This window comes from Narcine bancroftii, chromosome 12 (genome assembly GCF_036971445.1).
Source record: "Narcine bancroftii isolate sNarBan1 chromosome 12, sNarBan1.hap1, whole genome shotgun sequence".
NCBI lineage: Eukaryota > Metazoa > Chordata > Chondrichthyes > Torpediniformes > Narcinidae > Narcine > Narcine bancroftii.
In genome coordinates this window covers 4,036,315-4,048,851 of record NC_091480.1, presented here as the reverse complement: position 1 = coordinate 4,048,851, position 12,537 = coordinate 4,036,315, and the positions used below count along the sequence as shown (strand labels likewise).

The 12,537-nt window shown below is 43.9% G+C and overlaps 3 protein-coding genes across 12 annotated transcripts in view; 2 read left to right on the top strand and 1 right to left on the bottom strand.

Annotated features, from left to right (window-relative positions):
- ift140 (intraflagellar transport 140 homolog (Chlamydomonas)) overlaps positions 1-3,470 on the bottom strand; it is a 190,447-nt gene extending 186,977 nt beyond the window's left edge. For 4 of the 5 annotated variants that reach the window (XR_011347128.1, XR_011347129.1, XR_011347127.1 and 1 more), the window contains exon 1: positions 3,376-3,470. Coding sequence is in view for 2 of the 5 variants with exons in the window: in XM_069905280.1 (XP_069761381.1) it covers positions 3,376-3,393 (18 nt within the window). In the remaining 3 variants the exon portion in view is untranslated. The remainder of the gene's footprint in view (positions 1-3,375) is intronic. The other variant, XM_069905277.1, reaches the window with a different exon arrangement.
- The window catches only part of decr2 (2,4-dienoyl CoA reductase 2, peroxisomal), a 48,238-nt gene that overhangs the window by 21,996 nt on the left and 13,705 nt on the right, over positions 1-12,537 (top strand). For 2 of the 3 annotated variants that reach the window (XM_069905352.1, XM_069905349.1), the window contains one exon: positions 1,570-1,794. In XM_069905352.1, the coding sequence (XP_069761453.1) occupies positions 1,570-1,592 (23 nt within the window). In that variant the 3' untranslated portion in view covers positions 1,593-1,794. Of the gene's footprint in view, positions 1-5; positions 1,286-1,569; positions 1,795-12,537 lie in introns of those variants that run through there. The other variant, XM_069905350.1, reaches the window with a different exon arrangement.
- The window catches only part of rab11fip3 (RAB11 family interacting protein 3 (class II)), a 99,680-nt gene continuing 91,487 nt past the window's right edge, over positions 4,345-12,537 (top strand). For 2 of the 4 annotated variants that reach the window (XR_011347130.1, XM_069905317.1), the window contains exon 1: positions 4,345-5,043. Coding sequence is in view for 3 of the 4 variants with exons in the window: in XM_069905317.1 (XP_069761418.1) it covers positions 4,597-5,043 (447 nt within the window). In the remaining variant the exon portion in view is untranslated. The remainder of the gene's footprint in view (positions 5,044-12,537) is intronic. The other 2 variants (XM_069905318.1, XM_069905319.1) reach the window with 1 other exon arrangement.

The window sequence follows — 12,537 nt, the reverse complement described above, 5'->3', positions numbered from 1 at the left end:
TCCAGTTGAAGAGAAGGTAATGAAGACAACAGCCAATCGCGTGCACTGTTATAGGAATGAGTTGGACAATGACCAATCGCATACACTGCTATATAAGTGGACCAATCCTTGCTAGTTGCTTGGTCAAAGCTCATTGCTGCACCAAATCGTTCCCACTGCGTGGCTCAGTGGTTGGTTTTCCCATTCTCATTGAGAAGATTGTCAGTTCAAGATGGAGCAATCGAGGTTGACCCTGCCGTGCAATACCTGAGGAATGGTTTGTTGAGCTGTGGCTTCATGTACTGATTCACTTGTACATTAAATTCTCATGACAGTATTCAAAGACAAACTGGGAGTACAGCTTCATGCAAAACAGATCGTCTATTTGTTTGCTTCTTCTCTTGATAATGCCTTTGAAGTGTTGATGTTTTTCTGTGTGTTATATAAATTTGTACTGTTTGTGCCACCATGTGTGTATCTACATCAGCTATGGCTAAGTAGGTAGCACTCTTGTATCTGAATCAGAAGGTCCAAACCCCATCCAGCTTTGAGCACAGCACTAGTCGAGGTCGTCACCCCACTACTGTGGTTGTAACACACACTCTGAGGTGCCTGCTGTTGTACAAGTCGTTAAATCAACCCATCTTCTCACTCAGGTGGAGAAATTAATTACATAAGTTTGAAGAGAAACAGAGAAGTTGTTGTCTTGGCTGAGTTGTGTCCCTCAGGATGCTATCTGGCCATTAATGCATTGATTAAAGGTTATTGAGAGCAAATTGTGACATTAAAATGACTATAGTTCAAAAAAGTAGTTAACTAATTATAAAATAGGTATGTCACAAGATCACAGCTGTATCAGCATTGTTAAAGGCATTTTGCCTGTGAATTATTTCTTTTCAAAGATTTAACCTTGTTCTTTTAATTGCCACAGTTGAATCTGGCTTCATGATGCACCTACCAGTACACTCCACACCCACAACACTCACTGTTTACAAATGAAAAATCCTCAGGATATTTTCAGTTGTTTTGCCAACCAATTTCATTCAGATCCCTCAACCTGTAGGAACATTTGCTTGCTGTGCACCCTCTCCTTTGCAAACTCAAATTTAAATCCCTTCATCAGATCTTCTCATAACGTGCTCAGTTTCAAAATGAACAATCATAGCTTCAAGTCAAGTTCCCCAATGGAGTAAACTGGGCAGATCTCTTAATTGCATCCAAAGCCCTCACATCTTCCTTAAATTGCACATATTGGACACAATACTCCAAACCAGAGCTTTATAATTGTTCACCGGAACTTCTTAGTTCTTGTATTTAATATCATTATGAAACCCAGCATCATGTTTTAAAACCAATTTTATAACCTGATGTGCCACTTATTAAAAAAAATTATCCTCAGATCGCTCATTTAGAACTGTGCTCATAATTTGCATACCTCTTCACATTCATCCTATGAAAATGTAACACTTCACATTGCTCAACATTAAATTTCATCATAAATTCCATAATATTATGAAAGAAAATAAGTTAAAAACAAGCAGAAGTCTACTTCATCATTCAGTGACATTGAGTGATTCATTTTCTTGCCAGATTTCAACTTCCTTCCTGAGTGACGAAAGATCCATCAATCAATCTTAACTATGTTCCATGACTGAGCATTCATCGTTAGTTGGGGTATAAAATTCTGCAGATTCATGACCTCAGAAGCGAAAGTTATCCCCATTGCATCTCTAAACGGCCAACACCCTCTTCTTGAGACTCTTCCCTAATTCTGGAATCAAATGCTCTTGGCATCTACGTTCACTGCTTCCCAAGGTAAGTACCTTCTTTCAGTTACAGGACAGAAACTCTCATACTCCAATGAATCATCATTTACTACTCCACAATTGATCACTGCCTTGTAAGATGCAGTAATTCTTCTTTATGTGGTCCAACCGCTGTGCCCTTGTCTTTCCTAATTACTTGCTCTACCTGCAGTTTCAGAGTTGATGCAAATTGACTTTTTCCACTTTGATTGGGGGAGATAAATATGAGAGGTCATAGTTTTAAGTTGAAGAGAGAAATGTTTAGGGGGAACATTAGGGGGAAATTCTTTACTCAGAGTGGTGGGAGTGTGCCATCTGATGAGGTGAATGTGGGCTTGATCGTGTGTTTTAAGAGTAAATTGGATAAGTACATGGATGGGAGAGGTCATTACGGCTAGAGGGGTCAAATAGCCTGTTTTCTGTGCTGTAGCATTCTATGGTTCACTCTCTACATCCCATAGGGTGGCATGATTAGGGTAGCAATTCGTGCAATGCCTTTACAGCGCCAGCAATTGGGGCTGGGGTTCAAATCTTGTGCCATTTGTAAGGAAATTGTATGTTCTCCCCCTGTCTGTGTGAGTCTTCCTCAGGAGCTCCAGTTTCGTCTCACCATTCGAAATGGGTAGGGGAGATTGGAACGAGGTATCATAAGTTCAAGGTTAGGGGGCAAAACTTTAGAAGTAACATAAGAGGAAGCTTCTTCACTTAGAGAGTGGTGGCTGAGTGGAATGACCTTCCAGAAGAAGTAGTTGTAGCAGAGTCAATTTTGTCATTTAAGAGGAGGGTTGGATGAGTATGTGGATGTGAAGGGGTTGAAGAGTTATGGACAAGGAGCAGGTAGGCGGAACTAGTTTCACTTAAATCGGTGCAGAGTAGAAGTGGCCGATATGGCCTATTTCTGAACTGTAATTGTTATGGCTATATGGTATTTGTGCAAGATGGACTCCGAGGCCAAACTGGCCTGTCACTGTGCTGTGTATTTAAATTAAAATTTTAAAATTCTAAATACAACAGCATATGAAGAATTCACAATTTGTGAGCTAGTTTCTTGTCATTGTTTTCTACACACACATGCACCCTGCTTATCAGGGGTCTTTTGAAAACCCAGTTAAAGTACATCCTGAGAGTTGGTGGAAATGCGAGTTTTTCCACTTCATTTGTTGTTGGGGTTTTCTAAGTATAGGTGATCAAAACAAGATGTATTTTGCATCAAGTCATGGGGAAATTGTCACAGAATGGAAAGAGGATTTGGTTTCCAGCAAATCCATGGCAAAATAGTGCAGATGCAGACAACTGGAATTAAAACCAGGTGGAGGGGAGGGGGAAACAGTGTGGAAACATAAGCAGTCAATTACTATCTGTGGAGAGAGAAATGAGTGAATGTTGTCATGTGTACCAAGAAAGTGAAATTTTTAGTTTTGTCTACCAGACGGGCCAATGACAGTTTGGATTTAAAATTCACAGAAATCAGAATTTATTGTCATGAAATTTGTTGTTTTGAAGCACCATTACAGATGCAAAATTGGTATAAATTACATTAAAAAAAAAATAAATTAGTGCAAAAGAAGAGAAAGTGAGGTTGTGTCTGTACCTGGGAAGAAGCTGCCATTGTGCTGCCAGGTGTTTGTCTTCAGGCTCCTGAATCTCCTTCCCATTGGTAGAGTAAAGAGGGCATGGCCTGGGCGGTGGGGGTCCTTGAGGATAGAGGCAGTTTCTTGAGACACCACATCATGTAGTTGTCCTTGATGGAGTGGAGACTGGCTCCCGTGACAGCACCAACCAAGTTCGCTGGAGCCCGTGGAAGTGCCGGCCGAGTTGGCTGGTGCGTGTGGCGGTGCCGGCCGAGTTGGCTGGTGCCCTTGGCGGTGCCGGCCGAGTTGGCTGGTGCCCTTGGCGGTGCCGGCCGAGTTGGCTGGTGCCCTTGGCGGTGCCGGCCGAGTTGGCTGGTGTCCGTGGCGGTGCAGGCCGAATTGGCTGGTGCCCGTGGCGGTGCCGGCCAAGTTGGCTGGAGCCCGTGACAGCACCAACCAAGTTGGCTGGAGCCCGTGACAGCACCAACCAAGTTGGCTGGTGCCCGTGGCGGTGCCGGCCGAGTTGGCTGGTGCCCGTGGCGGTGCCGGCCGAGTTGGCTGGTGCCCGTGGCGGTGCCGGCCGAGTTGGCTGGTGCCCGTGGTGGTGCCGGCCGAGTTGGCTGGTGCCCGTGGTGGCGTCGGCTGAGTTTGCAACCCTCTGTGATCTTTTCCTGTCCTGTGTATTGGCACCTCCACCCCAGACAGTGATGCTACCAGCCAGAATGCTCTTCAAGGTTCACCTGTATTAATCACGCTACCAGTAATAAGATGAATCATGGCAATGTCAAACTGGATGAGGGGGACGGGAGTGGAGGAGGGAGGAGGGAGGGGGGAGGGGGGATGGGGGGGAGGGGGGATGGGGGGGTGGGGAACGAGGCGCAGCCCCCCAAGCCTGTCTGAAGGCAACGCTCATGCCCAGTTCCCGGGACTGGCCGCGCATGCGGCACACGGTTGCTATGCAGCGTCTCCAGGGCCGCGCGGGCGCGCTGGGCCAGGTGACGTCATCGCGAGCGGAGTGATGGCGGTGCAGAGCTGCCGGGCTTGTGAGTGAGGCGAGCGGAGAAGACCGAGAGAGTGCGGCCCGCCAGCCACCGGTGACGGGGCCCGCCAAGGGAAGGGAAGGGAAAGCGACCCCGCGGCCTGAAGGAAGGGCCCGGTAGAGGCCGAGCCGGAGACTGGGGACGAAATGGAACGGGCGGCCCCTCAGTGAATAGGGATCGGGGCGGCGCCGCAGGTCGGGCATGGAGCCAGCCACCGGGCCGGAGGGAGACCCGAGGAGCCCCCGGATCCAGACCCCCGGGCCGGAGGGAGACCCGAGGAGCCCCCGGATCCAGACCCCCGGGCCGGAGGGAGACCCGAGCCCCCGCAACCAGACCCCCGGGCCGGAGGGAGACCCGAGGAGCCCCCGGATCCAGACCCCCGGACCGGAGGGAGACCCGAGCCCCCGGATCCAGACCCCCGGGCCGGAGGGAGACCCGAGGAGCCCCCGGATCCAGACCCCCGGGCCGGAGGGAGACTCGAGCCCTCGGATCCAGACCCCCGGGCCGGAGAGAAAGGCGAGCCCGGGCTATGACTCGGGGGAGTTCGAGCGGCTGCGGGTGGTGTTCGACATGTTTGACCTGGCTGGAGAAGGACTCATCCGGCTGGAGGATTTCTGCCAGATCGCCAGCAGCTACGGGGCGGACCAGGTAGGACGCGAGCGTGATGGGAATGTGGAGACAGATTGTGGTGATTGTACTGGCGTCGTGGAAGAATTCACCTTGACGTGGAGAAAGGATAAATTCAGTTAGATTCAATAATTTATCAAGGAAAATGTAAAGCACATGCGCGCACCCAGAGGGAAGCGCACGGGCTTTCACCGATTCGCGAGGCCAACGACACGCTCCTGCGGAGCCTTGCAAGGTGTTACGCTTCCAGCGAATTCTTCGGGGCATGGTTGTATAAACTTAGGAAACAAAACCATCTGATTTTGGACGGGAGATCGTGGATCTTGATTTTATTCGATGCAATCTTGTTTTATAAACTTCAGATGTAAGAACCTGTTATAGGAAAACACTATTCTTGCGCTTAGATTTTAGCTGGTCATATTTTGTCCCTCCTTCCACATTTTCAGGCGTTTAGCATCAGACACTTGGCAAAAGAATGAACCTTGGAATGGTCTTTTGACTTGCAACACCAACTTACTGGTACATGTTTTGTTCCCTGGAGCATAGGATACAGTGGTGAAGCTTGCAGTGGAATCTGTTGATCACATTCCATGAGGCCATTGTTAACGGGTGCCTGGTTAATTTAAAACGTCGCCAGAATAGATCTGTGGAAACATTGCTGTGGGTGGGATTTGACTCAAAGTTTCACGCTTTCTTAAAATGGAAATTGGTTGTTATGAGGTGATGAAGTTCTTATAATAATTCTGCATACTCTTAGAAGTCGATTCACTCTTTTATAGTAGTTCATAGATAATTACCAAAGGAATGCCTTTGTTGGTGAATGTAGATTTGAAGATGAGTCTTCTTCGGTTAACTGGATGTTTGATGGTGTGATATCAGTATGATTCTTCAAACTAGTCTTTTAAGCAATACACGTAAAAGTGATCACTAATAAAATGTGGTGTTTATTAAAATGGATGTGACATCCATTCTTGAAAAACATTCTGGTTCAGTTATAATAATTTGTTTTAATTCTGCAGAGTGGGATTGCACACATCTTTCCCATGCATCTGTCAAACAGGACCCCTTTGGTATAATTAAATCTTTAATGGCATATGGCTGCTTGTAATTAGTTATGTCAGCAGTGGTTTGCTGTTTTTGCTCTCTGGTTGCCTTGGAAGCTGTCTATTGGAGCAGCTTTGGAATTTTTAATCTCTTGCCAAATTTGGTGGGGGGGGGGTGGGGCTAGGGTTAGAGGTTAACAGTGGTGGGAAGGGGGTCTGGAGGATTTTAATGAGATTCATCAGGTGTGGAGGCTTAATGCACAGAATTCAAAAATATCTTGGTGGGGATTAAATTAAGCAGTCAATTTTAAATGGGTTCAAGTGTATAGTGGTAAGAATAGTTTGATCTGTGTATCAAAAATATGAAGTTGGAGTTTAGAAGCAGATAGACTTGAGCAGGAAATGAACAGTGATGTGAAAATGGAACAGCAGTGGGTTAAAAGAAAATGCCATGCTTTATTTCATTCTAAGATCATTGCTGTGTCTATGACCAGTTGAGAATGCAGTGTGCACCAAGCCACAAATATGATTTCTCATTTTAGAGCTGAGAGGAAAAATTTCATCAGAAAGGTTCCAATTTGCAAATTGCATGAAAGGTGAACAGAATTGAGAGATAATGTCACATTCATAGATTTTTTAAAATTCCTTGTAACATGTTTTTGACGCATAACTGCTGAGGAACTTAATATCTATGATGAATGCAGGAATTTGGCATACAAGGATAAAATGGGTTCCTCTATCACACCCCATTCATAAATACTGAAGAGAAAATATTTTGCTTGAGAAAACTTGTCATTGGCCCATTTCCTTTCGAGTTACGAAACCATGCACGTAACGAGTCAATTAGGTATGATTAAAACAGTGCTTTTCAAGCTTTTTCTCTCACATACCACCTTAAACAACCCCTTACAGAGCACCTATTGGCATAGGGATTACTTAAAGTGGTATGTGAGTGGAAAGAAAAAGTTTGACAATCACTGCTTTCGATGAATGCAAATAGGAATCAAACTGAATTTTAGTTCCTGCTGAGAACTCTACAGGTGGAAAACTTGCCTGCAGTCAGAAGTGGGAGGAGTGTCTTTTGTTTTCACGTAACAATAAAGTTAATATAACTAGATAATGTGCATTGAATAATCAGTCTGCTGCTTGGGAACTGACAATAGGAAATGAGTTGGATAAAAGAAGAATGAGGGTATGCAGCCAGCATTTCCCTCCCTCCATTGTCCTCTCACCTCCATGGCTCTGTCAGGGAGGGTGCATCATGGGCACAGGACAATAGATAGGTGATGAATATGTTCAATCAGCTCTTGAGGGGAAATTGAATGGAAATAACAGGATGTAATAGAAAAGCAGAGTGCATGTTTCACGTTGATCAAGTTGAAGTTAGATGAAGTGCTTTGGAGTGAGTTTGTGGCTCTTCCCATATTAATAGAGAGTTTACGTCATTTACAGAAGTTTAGTTGAATTATAAGATGGCCTACTTGGAATCTAATTGGTGAGTGTCAAATAGTGATCATTGAGTCAGTAAAACTCTGATGTGCCCTGGTGCGGTAAAGAGTGGGGCAATATTAGTATTGTGGAACAAAGTTTGTTGCCAAATTCTGATGCAAGGACTCTGTGCCAGCCTGCAGTGCACTCTTGAAAACAATTTAAAAACGCAGATGCTAGAAATCTGAAATAAAAGCAGAAAATACTGGAGATTCTCAGCACGTCACTCAGCAGATGTGGAGGGACAGAACAATTAACATTTCAGATCAATGGCTGGATCAGAGGTGTATCTTAGTGTTCAGACTGCAGTGTCTGAATATCGCATTGCTCACTACAGTGCTTCAGAAATTCATTGCGGCCCATTGAAGCCTGTTAAAGAATAGTAGATTGCTTTATAAATACTGCAATGTAAGGGGCAATGACTCATCTGGATTCTGTGCAGACACATGTACCATCAATTGATCACAGTTAATAATGGATATTTCCAACCTGCATGCTGTTGGCCCGAATCAATGCGGTACTGATTGAGCAGCTTCTCTCTGATGAGCCTGAGATCAAGCCAGATCTTCTTCTGAAAACCTTCTTAATATAAATAGGAGTTGGCTATTCTGCCTTGTGCCTTCTCTGCCATTCATTTAATCATAGCTGATATTCTTGCACCATTTTGCTCTAACCTCTATTCCACTGGTTTCCTTAGTATCCAAAAATCTATCCTTAACAAACAATGAGAATCTAGAGAGACTCGGCAGGTAAGGAAGCATCATGGAGAGAAGAGACTGTTCTTTTTTATTCCTCCATGGAAGCTGCCTGACCCATAGGGGCTCTTCAGCATCTCATTATTTGCTCAAGAGTCCAGATAGGTAGTTCTTTTGTTTACTTATTGATTTATGAATATCCTCTAGCTGAGCCTCTGCAACATTCCTAGATAAACAATTCAAAAATTCAGTCATCTTTGGGTGATGACATTTATTTTCTTATGTCTTGAATGCTTAACTTCAAACCTCTTAAGAATCTTGCATGTTTCAACGAGATTCTCTTTTTTTTCTCAATTCGAGTATAACCTGAGTTGCTGGGTTCCTACTGCAAGTAAAAATGACGAAGGGATAAAGTCCAAAATGTTGTATTAAGTATCTTTGCCTTTGCTACTAAAGGACACTGTTTGACCTGCTGAGCTTCTCCAGCATTTTGTATTTTTACTTCAACCACGGTGTCTACAGAGTTTTGTGATTTACTTCTTCCAACTGCAAGTATATACAGTCTTCAGAAGGGAGATTATACTGAGCTCTCTATTCCAGATGTTCTTTCCTCTGGGTCCTACCTATATAGTCAAGGCAAGATTTCTGTTACAATTAATGACAGTGCCTTTCTATACCAACTAAAATGTACATCTCATTTTTGTGTTCAAGTTTGGGATAGCATGTGTCCACAGCTGGATGAATATGTGATACCCAGGTCCAAGGAGATGGATAAAAGCAACCAGATGTGGTTTGTTCCCCAGGGATCAACTGATAAGTGTGAAATGGTTTATTTTGTGAAATGAGAAATTAATCAGACACTCTATAAATGGCAGGAATGTTGATGAACAGAGGTACTTGGGATTTCCTAAGTACGAGGGACTTAAATAGAGTGAAATGCATTCCAAAATGCATCTAAGTAGTTTTATTTTAAAGCAGTGAATTGACTTCAACCTTGTATTAGCCAGTGAGGATGGACAAGTGGTGGAAATGTCTGTGGAGGAACTCTTTGGCAACAGTGACCAGAGTTCATAAGTTTCAGGGTAATTGTGGAAAAAAATAGAGGGATTTAAATGGGAGTTGGCCTGCTTTAAATAGTCTAAAACCTGGTGAAAGTAGATTAGGAACAGCTGCTGAAGAGGGAAAGCAATATCTGATAAGTGGGAGATGTTTAAAGGTATGACAGTAAAAGCTCCGAGCAAGCATTCCCCATAAGGGTAAGAAGCAAAGCTAGGTATTGAGAACCTTGGCCTCTAATGAAGAGACTTCAAGGTTTGATTACGTTTTGGCCTTTCATTGATTGGGGATATTAAGAGGATAAAAAAGGGACAAGAAATAACATTGGTAAAAACTAGATTGAGGAAAATTCCAAAACCTTTAAAGTAGAAGAAATGGAAGGACGGCAAGGGAAAGAGTAGGTTGCCTTGGGTACCTCAGAGAAATCTGTGTGGAGCTGGGGGGATAGAAGTAGGGTCTGAAATGAATACCGTGCTTTTGCCCTAGTAAATACCAATGAGAAGGATGAAGGATTGGGGGTCTGCTGATATTTTTGAATATCTTTGTGTCAGGAAAGCGGAAATACAGTAAAACACCTATTATCCGGAATATGTAAGTTTAAAATTGATGTGTCTCACTTTTAGTTCGCCAATCGCGCAACATGCAATCTCAAACATCTGCAAAATTCACTTATCTGACATCTATCAATCCCAGACATCAAGGGTTTTACTGTATTAAAGATATTAACTCACATTAAGGTGGATAAATTCCCAAGGCGTGATTTATCAAGTTTAATTCAGGATGCAATGGTAAGTGAGGGAGGTGATTGCTGAGTCTGTGGAATTTTTCCTCCTCATTAGCCAGTGGTGATAGATACACTGGAAGACTGAAGTATTTGGATAAGCCAGGAAACCACAGACTCATGAGCCTGCATCAATAGAAGGGAAATTATTGGAAAATATCTGAGCCATAGGATTTGTGTTGATTTGGAAAGGCAGGGACTGATTAAGGGGAATTTCAGTGGTTTTGAGCAGGGAAGCTCCTGTCTCCAATTTGATTGAATGCTTGAAGAGCCGATGAAGAAAATTGAAAAATGGCAGACAGTATACATGTGCTTGAGCCAGGTCTTTGACAAGGACCACAAGGTAGGGTGGTAGAGCAATTTAAAACATATGGAATCCAAAGTATGGTTACAAAATTAGTATGGTGATAGCAGGCAGGAGAGTTGGTTTTCTGACTGGAAGCCCAACAAGTAGTATACTGCATGGATCAGTGCTGAATTTTTGGGGTATTGTGTATAGTTCTGGTTACCACATTACAGATAGCATTATAAAGAATGCTAAAGAGATTCACCAGGAGATTGACTGGAATTGGGGGGGCTTCAATTACAGGGAGAGATTGTGTATGAGTGTATTTGCATTGGAGTGCAGGAGGCTGAGGGGTGGCCTTGGAGGTTCAGAAAATTAAGAGTCATTGATAGGGTAGATAACCATATAACCATTTATGGAGCAGGCAGAACCTTTTCCCTTAGATTCTAGAATTTGAGAACATAAGTTCTAGAACTAGAGGCCATAGATTTAAAGTGAGAGGGGAAAGATATAGGGATCTGAGGCCAGTTTTTTCACTTGGGTAGTCATGAGGCCATGGACAAGCATGTGGTTCATGGCAATGATGTGTGCAATTAAAATGGTTGATCAGAATTTATTGTCATGAACAAGTCATGAAATTGGTTGTTTTGCAGTGGCATCACAGTGTAAATGTTCATATTACAACCATCTTACACCATTACTATTTTTTAAAAAATAGTAATGCACAAAAAGTAAGGCAGTGTCTGTGATTTATTGATTATTCAGGAATCTGGTGGCAGCAGGGAAGAAGTTGTCCTTCTGCTGTTGAGTGCTTGTCTTTAGGCTCCTGTACCTTTCTCCTGATGGTACCAGAGTGAAAAGGACATGGCATGGTGGTTGGGGGCCTTTGAGGATAGAAGGTGGTTTTTTAAGACACCGCCTCATATAGATGTCCTTGATAGTGATATCGCAGGCCAAGTTAACAACCCTCCATAGGTTTATTCTTATTCTGAGATTTGGCACCTCCATACCAGACATTGATGCAACCAGCCAGAATGCTCTCCCTGGTACACCTGTAGAAGTTTGCAAGAGTTTTCGGTGACAGACTGAATCTTCTCAGACACCTCACAAAGTATAGCCGCTGGTGAGCCTTCTTTGTGATTGCGTTAATGTGGAGGCTCCAGGACAGAACCTTGGAGATGTTGACACCCAGAAATTTGAAGTTCTTGATCCTCTCCACTACTGAGCCCTCAATGAGGACTTCCTCCTGAAGTCCACAATCATCTCCTTGATTTTGCTGACATTGAGCACAAGGTTGTTGTCGTTACACCATTCAAAGAGCTGATCTATCTCCCTCCTGTACACTTTCTCATTGCTGAGAACTGTAGTATGATCGGCAAACTTGTAGATGGCATTGAAATTGTGCTTGGGCACACAGTCATGGGTGTATAATGAGTAGAACAGTGGGTTAAGCACACATTCTTGGGGTGATCCTGTGTTGAAAGAGATGTTGTTTCCAATTCATACTGACTGTGGTCTTCACTGAAAGATCCTTGCTGTTGCAGCAGATAGAACGAAGGTGCAACGAAATGTTCTCCCAGAAACAGTGCAGTCTCCCCAATGTAGAGGAGGTCACATCAGGAACAATGGATGCAGTAAATGACCCCTATGGGTTCACAAGTGAAATGTTGCTTCACTTGGAAAGACTGTGTGGGGCCCCAAACAGTGATGAGGGAGGAGGTCAAGTGCAAATGTAGCACTTCTTGTGGTCACAGGAGCCTTTCATTATACCTTGATGAAGAGCTCAAGCCAGAAGCATTGGTTATGTAACTTTATCTTTGCTCTTTAAAGTACACAGTTTAACCTGCTGAGTTTCTCCAGCGTTATTCTTTTACTTCAACCACGATGTCTGCAGATTTCCATGTTTTACTTGTGGGTACATATGAAGGGGATGATTGATGAGAAGGGTTGAATGAAGGAGCGAGTCACATAGTGAGTTATCTGTGTGGAAAGGGGAGGGGAAGGTATGTCTGGTGGTGGGATCTCTGTTACTGGCAGAAATTGAAAAGAATAAATTGGATAGAGAGGCTGCTGGGGTGGTAAGTAAGAACAAGGGGAGCACAGCCCTTGTTTTGTATAGGGGAGGGGAGTGGGGAGAAGGGAACAAGGCCGATGGTGCAGGAAATG